This window comes from Prionailurus bengalensis, chromosome A3 (genome assembly GCF_016509475.1).
Source record: "Prionailurus bengalensis isolate Pbe53 chromosome A3, Fcat_Pben_1.1_paternal_pri, whole genome shotgun sequence".
Taxonomy (NCBI): Eukaryota; Metazoa; Chordata; class Mammalia; order Carnivora; family Felidae; genus Prionailurus; species Prionailurus bengalensis.
In genome coordinates this window covers 29426870-29439930 of record NC_057354.1, presented here as the reverse complement: position 1 = coordinate 29439930, position 13061 = coordinate 29426870, and the positions used below count along the sequence as shown (strand labels likewise).

At 47.8% G+C, this 13061-nt stretch overlaps 1 protein-coding gene across 1 annotated transcript in view; it reads right to left on the bottom strand.

Annotated features, from left to right (window-relative positions):
* Positions 1-13061, bottom strand: part of TMC2 (transmembrane channel like 2) — a 69166-nt gene that overhangs the window by 3113 nt on the left and 52992 nt on the right. The window contains exons 16-19 of the mRNA XM_043553311.1: positions 12194-12433; positions 5654-5779; positions 1560-1638; positions 605-722 (exon numbers count right to left, since the gene is read on the bottom strand). Coding sequence (XP_043409246.1) covers positions 605-722; positions 1560-1638; positions 5654-5779; positions 12194-12433 — 563 coding nt within the window. The remainder of the gene's footprint in view (positions 1-604; positions 723-1559; positions 1639-5653; positions 5780-12193; positions 12434-13061) is intronic.

Here is a 13061-nt window from a genome sequence, read left to right as displayed (position 1 = left end):
TCAAATTTGGAGAAGGGCAGGCTTGAAAGCAGCAGCCAGAAGAGCAGGGCGGGGAAGGAGTGGGTAAGAGGGACAGGCACATTGGGACTGTGGGGGCCATGAGACTACCACTGCCAAACCAGTGTGCGTTTCTTGGTTTCTCATAGAAAACCTTTTGTACATCTATTTTTTTTCCCCTTCCACACTTAAGTCTATTGGCGCCCAGATACGTCCGTTCCATTTTTTGGTCTCACTTCTGCTGGTGAAATTACAACATAACATTGCATTTACTCCATTTCCTGTCCCATGTGGGAAACTGAGAAGATTTCAAATATTTTCTTCAGCTTTACGATAAGCTGCCAGCCAGTCACTCTTCTGCATCTCATCCCTGGACACTAAATTTTTTTTTTTAATTTATTTTTGAGACAGAGAGAGACAGAGCATGAGCAGGGGAGGGGCAGAGAGAGAGGGAGACACAGAATCGGAAGCAGGCTCCAGGCTCCGAGCTGTCAGCACAGAGCCCGACGCGGGGCTCGAACCCACGAACCGTGAGATCATGACCTGAGCCAAAATCAAGAGTCAGATGCTCAAGCGACTGAGCCTTCCACTCGCCCCTAGAATTTACCTTCTTTGGTGAGTTGGAGCTGGGTGGCATTTTTGGAGTTGCCTTTAGCTGTGTCCTCTGAATCTCTGGCTGTGGTCCTGCCTTTGACAGATTTGTGGCTCTTCTCAACTTCACGGAGCTGCAGGAGAAATAATTAGTTCTCAGGGAAATGAGTGTTTGAGGCTCAGAGCCTAGGATGTTGAGATCTAGGGGGACAAGGACTCCGTCTTCAGTTCTTGTCGGTCCTCACCACTGGTTGAAGAGGGACAGCCCAAGACTCAGGTTTGCACAGTATTTGAAGGAACATCTGGCCAGGGGAGGACAGAAACCTCGCCAGTCCTCCATTTCAAGGCTTTCTGGAATCTGGGCAGGAGGATGGTGAGATTAACAGAGGGAGATGTGGATAGGGAAGTGGCTGTGAGACAAATGAGATTATTCCAGAAGCGGGGGGCAAGGAGCCAGGAGGACAAGGCTCAGAGAGGGTTGGGGTCTGCCCTTTACCATGTGTAGGAGGGGCTTGGGGGCTGGGAGAGTGGAAAAGAGCAGTCAGAAGTCAGCTGGTAGAGAGAGGGAGAGGGAGAGAGAAACAGTGGCGAGGGGCTTAAGAGACCCCTTAGGCCCTGGGCACAAGCACTAAGTCATTTTGACAATATTTTCTCTAGTGTTTACTGTGTTAGCTTTAAAGTGTAGGTATTATTATGGGTACTGGGTTTACTGAAATGTTTACTGGTTTTATTGAATTTCTCCTGTTCTTTAGCAACCTCTCCAAATCGAAGGCGTTATTATTGTCTGCCCCCCAAATATCCTCAGAACGTAAATGCGTGTTGTTCGATCTTATAAGGCTTCCTGCAATATGGATAGTTTGGGATTTCGTTTAGAAGAAAGCCATGTAGATCGTACAGCTGGGCTCAAAGAGCGAATCAGCAGAAAACAAAAACGTGACATCTGTTTGAGCGAAAACTCCCGACAGACTCACCGCTTGGATTTTCTTCCTCAGCTGGGCATTCGCTCGGGAAAGGCTTTTGGAAACCGAGTTCAGGTAGTAGATGGCCAGGCTGCAAGAGAAAAGTGAGCCTCCTGTGATACCGCAGTCTTGGAAAGTGACAAGAGCTGGACCCCTTCCAGAGGAATCAAGGCCGGCTTCCTGGAGTAGGTTGCCTCTGGGCAGGCTGGAGGGATAGAACACCTACTCTCCTGTCTCCACTTAGTGCGGGGGAGGTTCTGGACACCTCTGCCTTCTGTTTTATTGAATGTGGAAATGACATACACATTTTTAGCTCTCAGAGTGCTCAGTAAAGCCTTCCTTCTTGGAAATCTGAAGAGGTGGGGGAGGGGCAGGCTCTCCTGACCCTGCTTCCTGGGTACCTGCCCTGTGTCAGGCTCTGCGCCATGTGCATCCCACTCCACATCTCAGCGGTCTTCACCAAAACCCCATGAGGTAGAAAGGACGATCTTTTCCAGGTCAGCAACCTGGAATGGTGAGACGTTAAGGAGTTTGCCCGAGGTGGCCCCATCTATCAGTTCTTGGGGGAGCCCGCATTTAGCTAAAGCTCTTTTCCACAGGCCTCGAGGGCTGAGAGAGGAGAGTCTGGGCGCTAGGTGCCTGCTCCAAGTTTGCTTGAAAACACAGCTGCCGAAGTCCTGGAGGTCCCTGCTTAGGGAGCACTGTCTTGGGCTGATGGTTTTCAAGGTCCAGCTCCTACCGGCTGCCTACGCGTCCTTTGAGGCCAGAGCTTGGGCTTCCCTTTCACAGGACCTGAGATCGGGGGGGTTGTGACTTGGGTGCACCACCTGAGAGGGCAGGGGCCACAAAAGCCGAGGTGCCACCCGGATGGGGTGCTGTGTCGGCCTGTTCCTTGGGGGCTTTCGTGGTTCATCCTTATTTGTCACTTTTCTCCCTGGATTTCAAGCCTTAGCTGCTCCAGCTTGGGTCTTCTAAGCTTTCCCCTCTGGGTGGGGCCCACTCAGGGCAACTCCAATCGGCCAGCTCCCCCCCGCCAGAGGGGAGGAATCACCTTGTCTTCGGGGCACAGCGTGGGCCCCAGACTGTCATGGGAGCCTCCTGCCGCAGAGACTCAGAGGAGAGAAGGGAGGACAGGCAGGGGGAGCGGAATCTGTTGTGCAAGTCCCTGCTCTGTGCCAGGCCTCACCTTCTCTCCTAGTTAACAACCCATTTATTAGGGAGGAATCGGAGGTGGGAGAGGGTGAAATCCTCATGGGTGGCTGTGTCCCTCCGTCCCCAAATTTAGCACTTCCTGGTGCCACCTGCAAGGGTCAGGCTTGGTGTGTGGGTTCCAGAATTTCCTCTGGCGGTCAAGGCATAGGCCAGGTTGTCACCATCATCCCAGTCCTCTCTCAGGCCAGGATGAGAGAGGCTGATGTTCCAATCAAGGATGGGAGGAAATACACCTATTTGGGGGAGCACTTCAGCGCTATTTAAAAGGACTGGAAAGGGGCCCCCCGGGTGGCTCAGTCGGTTATGTGTCTGGACTTTGGCTCAGGTCATGATCTCATGGTCCATGAGTTTGAGCCCCGTGTCAGGCTCTGTGCTGACAGCTCAGAGCCTGGAGCCTGTTTCAGATTCTATGCCTCCCTCTCTTCTCTGCCCTTTGCCTGCTCTGCCTCTCTCTCTCTCTCTCTCTCTCTCTCTCTCAAATAAATACATACATACATACATAAAATAAAACAAAATAAAATAAAATAAAATAAAATAAAATAAAATAAAATAGAAAGATTGAAGAAACTCATACCCACAATTCCCTACTCCACTTCCTGTGGTCTGTCCTAGGGAATCCCTCACATTTGCCCAAGGACCACATCTGCAGTAGCAAAAAAGTGGAAACAATTTACCCACCTCTAGGCAGAGGGGTGGATAAACTGTGGTTTAATCATACAGCAGATGGGAGTAGAGCCATTAAAATGTGTGCTCATGTATTCCCCAAACATAATGTTGAGTGAGGAAAGCTATGCTGGGTGAACCATTCACGAAAAAATTTAAAGCCCAGAAAACAATAGGACACGGCCAACGTGATGAAAATACCAAACCATGCGTGCAAATGGTTCCAAGAGCGGTTACTTTGGGAGAGAGAGAGAGAGGGAGGGAGAGAGCAGGATTAGGTGGGACTTGAAGTGTTAGGTGGGACTTGAAGTGTTATCTGTAACATTTTATTTCGTGGAAATTGACAGATCTGAAGCAAACACTGCAAAATACTAACATCTGTTTACTCTTGGAATCATGTTCATGGTTGTCTCTACTTTTCTGTAGGTTAGGAATATTTCACAATACATAATTTATTTTTATTTTTTTATTAAAAAAATTTTTTTTAACATTTATTTATTTTTGAGACAGAGAGAGACAGAGCATGAACAGGGGAGGGGCAGAGAGAGAGGGAGACACAGAATCGGAAGGCTCCAGGCTCTGAGCCATCAGCCCAGAGCCTGATGCGGAGCTCGACTCATGGACCGCGAGATCGTGACCTGAGCTGAAGTCGGACGCTCAACCGACTGAGCCACCCAGGCGCCCCTACATAATTTTTTTTAAATTTTTTTCAACGTTTTTTTACTTATTTTTGGGACAGAGAGAGACACAGCATGAACAGGGGAGGGGCAAAGAGAGAGGGAGACACAGAATCGGAAACAGGCTCCAGGCTCTGAGCTGCCAGCACAGAGCCCGACGCGGGGCTCGGACCCACAAACCTTGAGCCAAAGTCTGATGCTTAACTGACTGAGCTACCCAGGTGCCCCAGGAATATTTCACAATTAAAAAAAAAAGCATTCCAAAAAAAGATTTTTATGAAGAAAAATACCCTAATATTTTCACTAGTACATTAAAAAAATTTTTTAACCTTTATTTATTAAAAAAATTTTTTTAACGTTTATTTAGTTTTGAGAGAGACAGAGAGACAAAGTGTGAGCTGGGGAAGGGGCAGAGAGAGGGAGACACAGAATCCGAAGCGGGCTCCAGGCTCTGAGCTGTCTGCACAGAGCCTGACGTGGGGCTTGAACCCATGAACCATGAGACTGAAGTTGGGCGCTTAACCGATTGAGCCACCCAGGTGCCCCAATATTTATTTATTTTTGAGCCACAGATAGAGTATGAATAGGGGAGGGGCAGAGAGAGAGGCAGGCACAGAATTAGAAGCAGGCTCCAGGCTCTGAGCTGTCAGCACAGAGCCCGACGCGGGACTCGAACTCACAAACTGTGAGATCATGACCTGAGCTGAAGTCGAACACTTAACCGACTGAGCCACCCAGGCGCCCCTCACTAGAACATTGTTGATGACAGTAATTCAAATTCAGGACTCTTGCTTCCCCCCTTCTTTTCTCTCTTCCCTCGTTCCTTCCTTGACTATTTGTCATTTACTTCCTACGGCCTAGGCTGGTGTTGGGGGTACAGAAATCATCAAACCCACCCACTGTCCTCGGGGCTTTCTCAGTCTTCAGGAGGGAGAGTGGTGAGACCCAAATGTGCAGGTGCACGGCGTGCCCTGTGGAGAAGTCCTCCGGGGCCCAGCCAGGGACAGGCTGAATCAGCCCTCAGAGACTCAGAGCCCAGAAATCGTTGATATTTCTAGCGAACGTTTAGGAGGGTGCTGCAAAATACTGGCTTGCCCATCTGTATTCCTTGGACCCTGTCTTTCAGCGTGCTCCCCGAAAGACTTACAACTGCCAGTTCCTTCACCTCTATGCCTGGAGTTTCCCTTCCATTCCCCTGCGGAATCCGTTCTACCCACAAATGCACCTGACTCAAATGGCTGAGGAAACAACCCCTCTCCCCTTTGATCTCACCCAACCAGTGACCGATGGGTGCTGGTCTACGAAAGCCCCATCCCTCACCCTTGAGCAGGATGACCCAGACACACTGTTTCCCAGAGCACCCCCCCCCACCCCCATCCACATCCACATTAAAATCATCCCAGTGATAATGACCTTCCTCCCTCACCAATTAACTATTTGCGTTCGAGTCTTCGTCTTGGGCTCTGCCTCTGGGAAGTGTAGATTAAGAGGGCAGGAAAGGAGGACCTGCCAGGGGAGTCTCAAGGGCAAGGGGAGGGGCCCTGGCTGACTTACAACATCAGCAGGATGGCTGGGATGATCAGGCCAGGGTTGGCGAGGAAAGCAAAGATCTTGCCCAGGAAGGTTGGAAAATCATTTTCAATCGTCTCTTGGATGACGTCATACATTCTGTTTTTCCCACTGTAGAGAGAACACATTACGGCACGTCAGAAAGCTCGCCTGACACACAACTGTGCCCCTGCCCCTGTGGGTCCAAAGCTGCCACTCACCCCTGCTTCCCTGGAAAACCCAGAGCTCTGCTCCAAATGGGCTGCAGGTGAAAAATGCCCCACGAGGAGCTGCCATTTGCTACGGTTTAGAGCTGGGGCAGAGCCCTGGTTCGCCAGCTTCATGCTGGCCCCTTGGTCCCTCAAAACTTCTCAGACCACATGGGTCTCCTGTGTCTGATACCTTCCTCCACAAGATGAAATGGGTTTTCTACGACACTCTCGTGGGAGAAAACTGCCCTGCGAGATGTAGCCGTAAGCCCAACATGGAGCTCCCTCTGGACCCCCTGGCTTGGAAACAGTTCTCCAGAGGCTTACGTGATAGACAACCTCAGGGTGACTCTCAAAAACACCTGCAATCAGTCTTCAGATTATAGTTTCAGGAGAATGGACCACCTGGGACGGGCTCCTGGACAGGTCACAGCGGCAATTTCGATTTTCTTCAAATACCTAAGAACCTCTACATAGACTGACTTCCACAAGCACCTGCCCAGAAATCATGGTCCACTGCTAGCTTTGGCTGGTCGTTTCAGTGCCAAGAAAATGGACTTTAGGGCTTGAAAGTCCTGCTTCAAGTCCTTGCTCCTTCATTTATTAGCTGTGGGACACCGTGGATAATTTACTTATTCTCTTTCTTCCTGTGTCTATCTGTTCCCTTACTCTCCCCATTAGAGCAGTATTGTCCAGTGTAGCTATTGAAAAGAAACTAAACATTAAGTAAAATTAAGTAAAACTAAAAATTCAGGGTTTTAGTCACTCATTTCAAGTGCTCGGTAGTCATATGACTTGTAGCTACTGTATTTGAAGAGGAGATATGAAATGTTTTCCCTCGCATAGAAAATTTTATTGGACAGTGCTGCGGAGGTTTGATATCTTTGGCCAAGGTACTGAAAATTTCTCTTCCTTAGTTGCCTCTTCTGTATAATATAGTATAATAATAATATAGTATAATATGGGATTATAAGCATAATAATAGTATTTGCCCCCGAGGGTAGTTTAGAGGACATAGATATGAATTTATATACAACTTTGTGTATGGGACCGTCAGACTGTAAGTGCCCTCCAAAATGTTATAGCCAGAAGCTTCATTTTTCTCTTCTCGAAAGTATTGATCAAGGATTGGCAAATAATGGTCTACGGGCCAGATTTGGCTTGTTATTTTCATATGGTCCGAAAATGAAGAATGGTTTTTATGTACTTAAATGGTTGGGGGGGGGGGTAAAGAAGAATTTTTTGTGATCCATAGAAACTGAAGTAGGAAATTCACATTTCGGTGTCAGTAGGGAAAATGTTATTGGAACACAGCCACGCTCATTTCTTTATATATGGTCTAGGGTTGTTTTTGTGCTACGATGGCTGACGATGAATAGTTGGGTCAGAGACCATTTGTTACCATCTCAATGCTGAGCGCTATCGCACAGCAAACTACGAATTGCCCTGATGCAGTTATAACGACAGCATTTCAAGTGCCCTGCGTATGACCATATTATGACAGGTAATTAATTTTTTATTATTATCAGCACCTACCCGTCATGTAAACACAAGAAAAGCAAATCTCACGTGTTCTGATTTCAAGTCACAGTCAAGCATGGGTTATTTTGTCCTTGAATCGTGATGTATTAGATGATGTATTAGTTTCCAGTATGCGCTACAACAGATTCCCACACGGGTGACTTCAAATAATACAAATTTGTTCTCTTATCGTTCTGGAGGCCAGAAGTCTGACGTATTTCACTGGGTTGAAACCAAGGCGTTGGGCATGGCTGCGCTCCCTTCAGAGGGAGGTTCCAGGGGAGAATCTGTTTCCTTGCCTTTTTTCAGTATCTAGACCTTTACTCCTTACATTCTTTGGCTCATGGCCCCTTCCTCTTTCTTCAAAGCCGGTGCCATAGAATCTTCAAATCTCTCTCTGCTTCCATGGTCACATCACTTTCTGTTTTTTCTGTGGTCAAATCTCCCTCTGTCTCCTTCTAATAAGGACACTCGTGATTTAGGACTCACCTGGATAATCTAGGATAATCTCCCCATCTCAAGATCTTAACTTAATCACATTGGCAAAGGCCCATTTGCTGAATAAGCTACCACCCACAGGTTGCAGGGATTAGGACATAAATATTTTGGGGAGCCATTATTCAGCCCACCACTGCATCCTCTCTGGTCCCTGAAGATTCACATTTGTCCCACCTGCAAAACACATTCTTTGCCTTCCTTTCCTCCCCCAAAGTTGCAGCCCATTATGGCATCAACCCAAAGTCCAAAATCTCATCTAAACATCATCAGCTCAAAAGTCCCAAATTTCATCATCTAAATCAGGTATAGATGCGACTCTGGATAGGATTCATCCTGGAGCAAAATTCTTCTCTATCTGTGGACCTGGGAAACCAGAAAACAAGTTCTTTACTCCACGAATACACTGGTCAGTCGGCCATAAGATAATAGTTAAAGCTGGCTTATATAACATTCTTAAAAATTTTTTTTAATTTTTTAAATTTATTTTTGAGGGAGAGAGAGAGAGACAGAGCATGAGCAGGGGAGGAGAAGAGAGGGAGGGGGACACAGAATCCGAAGCAGGCTCCAGGCTCTGAGCTATTAGCACAGAGTCCGATGCGGGGCTTGAACTCATGAACTGTGAGATCATGACCTGAGCCGAGGCCAGATGCTCAACCGACGGAGTGACCCCGGAGCCCCGGCTTATATAACTTTCTTAAGTACCTGGTGGGTCTTCCATGTAGGTTGTGGGAATTCAGTCCCTTAGACCAGAGGGTGGTACCCAGATCTTTCCTGGAGAATTCTGTCTCTACTTTTGGCTTCCGCTGGGGTGGTTGAGAGGATCCCAGTCACAAGCTTAAAAAAAATCCTCTGCATGAATGAATATTCAGGTTTTTTGATTCTTCAGAAGCACTAGCAAAAAGTTGCCCAGGCTGCCCCTTCGTTTTCTCTTTCGAGTGTGCTTTCCTGACCATGAATTCGTTTTTAGGGTCTTTTTCAATCTGGATAAGGTTTTCCCAAATCATCAAGTTCTGGTTCCTTTTCTCTAGTCAGCTCTTTTCTCTCAATTTATCTCTTTCCTCTCCCATTTCAGTTTAAAGCAAGAAGAAACCAGGCTGCACCTTCAACACTTTGCTTAGAAGTCTCCTTAGCCAAACATGCAAGTTCATGATTTATAAATTCAGATTTCCATACACTTCTTGGACATAATTCAGCTAAGCTTTCTGTTCTCTATATAGCAAGGACCACCTCCCCCCCCCCCCCCTCCGCTTTCCAAAATTATGTTCGTCACTGACCAGTGGTGCAGTAATTAAATTGCGTTTGATTGCAGGAGCTGAAGAAATGCATCTGGAGAAAAGAAACTTACTTAAGACTTTTAGAGTTTCCGGCAAAAGCAGCTGCTGGAAGAGTTGAGGACACTGAGAGCAACATTGTATTCAAAGGACAGCAAATGACCTCGAGTGCTTTTCTTTGGCTCTTGACCGGTCCATAGAGGTTACTGATGCAACTCAGTTGTTCATTTGAGGAATGAATGCCAAGTTTGAAGTGGCTGAAGGACTGATTTCTGTGAATATACTGTGTGGAACAAATTTGGCTGAAAATTTCTCAAAGAAGTTAAGTAAACCCTATATTTGGTACCACTAGCCCCGAATTCCATCGAGAATGTACCCATTCCATTGAATGGAATGGAATTCAGTGTGGGTGAAACGAAATGGATCTGCTAAGACGTGCTGTAGCTGATAACGGTCGAAGTATGTGTAGAGCAGAAGACGGCTTAGCTGGACAAATTGACAAAGCTCGTGAAATTTTGGATGTGTGCAAACTATGGTTATTCATTCTCTTATTCAGCTGTAGGTAATTTGCAGAAAATAGATGAATCTGTCACGCGCAATCGCCATCAGTAATGTCGATGGTGAACTTCTTTCGCTCTCATGACTTAGTCCTTTTCCAACACGTACATTTTTTTTGTCAGAGACAGAAGCCCAGGGGCGCCTGGCTCACTCAGTTGGAGGAGCGTGTGACTCTTGATCTCAGGGTCGTGAGTTTGAGCCCCACGTGAAGTGTAGAGATTAGTTAAATACACAAAACTTTAAAAAAAGGAAAGAGATAGAAGCCAGCTATTCTGACTTGCCCTACTGCACAGCAGTTCGATGGCTTAGCAGCAGGAAAGCTTACTGGCAATTGTTTTCCTATGGGAGGAGATGTGTCGTCACGTCTGGTACAGTGATGGATCCGGGCGGCAAAGGTGGCCATCTGAGCGGTGAAATTGACGTTTGATGACGGGGAACAGTAACTTTGAGCCTCTCTTATGTGAACTATTATCGCCCCTTCTCATAAAAGAACTCCATTCTTTTCACTGGTAGACCTATATTACAAAAAATTACTCTCTCTTGTCGTCCTATCTTGAATTTCGTCAACAAAAACTTTGTGGCCATTTCTTTCTCTTGTTATATCAGTAGTTACATGATACGCTTGATTTTTCCTCTTGGTTCCTAAAGCCTAAAATATTTGCTCTCAGGCTCTTTACAGAAAAAGTTAGCTAAGCCCTTGTGTAGATAATGCCTCCCACCTCATAGCATTGTTATGAGTCCCAGCTCCCCCCCCCAGTTTGGCCAGGGCTCAAGCTTGGCTTACTATGGATTAGCACACTCCTTTAAGTACTTGGCAAATAATACACTAAATCTTCAAAACAACCCTCTGGGGTAGGCACTACTGTTGTTTCCATCTTAGAGGCAATTAGCTTGTGGTGTTGGGAGCTAAGTAACTTCTCAAGATGACCCAGCTGGCAAATGACAGAGCTGACTCGAGAGTCTATGCTGTAAGTCAGGGGGTTGGTGATTTTTTTTTTTTTCTGGAAAGAGCTAGACAATAACAATCTCAGGCTTTTTGAACCGGATGGTCTCTGTTGGAATGACTCAATTCTGCTGTTACATTGAGAAAGCAACCGTAGATTAGAAGTAAGCAAGTGGGTGTGGCTGTGCTCCAATTACACTTTATTTGCAAAAACTTCATGTGATGCAATACTGCCCGTCTCGTTCATTTATGTTGCCTGCCTGGATCTGGTTGGAGCCCTAAGTCCCTCCCTGTACAAGTGAATTTTTGTGACATGAAGGGTCTAGCTTGAGCGGTGACCATAAACCAGATGTGCTCTTCTAGACGCCGCGTATGAAGCAGCGAGAAAGGAAGCAAACATCACACCCTCGTGGAGCTTCCTTCCTGGCCTCACCTTACTCCTGGCCCTGGATGGTTGTTACGTGACGAAAGAGTCTGTGGTCAATAAGGCTGGAGACACTGGTGTGCATTGGTGATCTTATCGCACGATTCTTCCAATCCTTTAATAAAGAGTGTGCCTCCAGCATTTCTAAGTGAGAAGGTGGCGGGTGAAAGGGGTAACGTGTTCCAAACTGCTTGAACCACAGAACCCCTTCTTACGAAGTAGAGAGATGGCTTTCTTTCCAAGGGGCCTCACACTTGGAAAGATAGCAACAGATGGCATATGGCTTCTCAATGTACCTCCTTCTGCAATTATTTATTTCTTTACGCAACGCCCAGCCCCCTAAACTAGTCCGGCTTATCCCCTGAGCCCACAGCACTGACAAATGCTCTGCAGAGCGTGGGGACCCAGGCCAGGGTCTCAGGGGGCTGCTTCACGCTTGAAAGGCACTTGTAAATATATGGTTATTTCGTCTTCAGAATATCTCCCATTACTCATGCTACAGTAAGGTAATCCAGGGCTGGGGCGCCTGGGTGGCGCAGTCGGTTAAGCGTCCGACTTCAGCCAGGTCACGATCTCGCGGTCCGTGAGTTCGAGCCCCGCGTCGGGCTCTGGGCTGATGGCTCAGAGCCTGGAGCCTGTTTCCGATTCTGTGTCTCCCTCTCTCTCTGCCCCTCCCCCGTTCATGCTCTGTCTCTCTCTGTCCCAAAAATAAATAAAAAACGTTGAAAAAAAAATTAAAAAAAAAAAAAAAGGTAATCCAGGGCTGTAGATTATCCAGATGTTAAAAGGTCAGAGCTGTGCTGTCCAACATGGTAGCCTTCGGCCATGTTTCTCGTTCTTTCAGTGAAAATGAATTGTAATGGAGTATAGAAATTTAGTTTCTCGGTCTTCATTTCAGGTGCTCAGTAACCACGTGTGGCTGGTGGCTACCGTATTGGATCGCACAGACATAGAACCCTTCCGGCCCTGCAACAATCTCTATTGAACAGCCCTGATGATTTGCCCAAGGCTCCATGGCCCTTCGCAGCCCGGTGTGACGCTAGACCTGGCCTTCTGAGCCAGCACTCTCTGAGTGGGCTGCCTTGGGAGAGGAGCTGCTCCCCGGCGACTAAGCCTGTGCACCTGAACGGCCCGCAATCAAAGGAGGGCGGGAGGGACATGATGGCGTAGGCCACGGGCAGGAGGCTGAGGAAGAGCACCAGCAGCAGGAGGCCCATGTAGAAGTTGTTGGATCGGGAGGCTTTGAACACGCGCTCGTGGGGGACGTTGCTGCTCATCACCGCCCAGCACTGGAAGTACATGGAGGTCAGCAGACGCAGCACGTTGACGCCTACCAGTCCCGGGGCATAGAAGGAGCCCATCCTGGAAGGGCAGACATCACACACCTGGTTGGCCCAACAGCAGGAGAGGCCAGGGAAGGAAGACAGGAGGAAACGGGACCGAGGGGTTGGGAGCACGAAGCCTAGCCGCTTTCCCTGCAGGTCCCGAGGGCTGGGGTCTCCCACGTAAGCAGGACATTTGTCACCAAGCCTTGGCCACCGGTTCCTCAGGGGAAGGAGGCGCTCTGAGCACCCCCGGCTTGGGCTCTAGCCAGGATTTAACCACTGTCTCACCACAAGGCACCTAGCAAATTTTTTGGCCTCCTGTCCATTTCTCTGTGGCCCCCCTAAAACAGCATTGCTGCCCAGAAAAGTATCTGAAGTCCTGAAATTGAGAGCATTGGACACTGGCTTGCGGCGAGCCCTCGGAAGTCTTGAAAGTCTTTGGCTGAAGTTACACAGCCTTTTCTTCCAACTCGTGTCTCAGAGGAGGGAGCCCCTTGGCTCCTTTACTCTTCCTCTCCTTCCTATTTTCTCCCTCTTTCCCTCTTTCTTTCCTTTCCCTTCTGTTTCTCCTCCCTCTCTCCCTTTTTTTCTCCTCCTTCCTCCCCTCTCTACTTCTTCCTTTTCTCCTTCCTCCTTCTCATTCCCCTCTCTTTCTTCCTACTCTC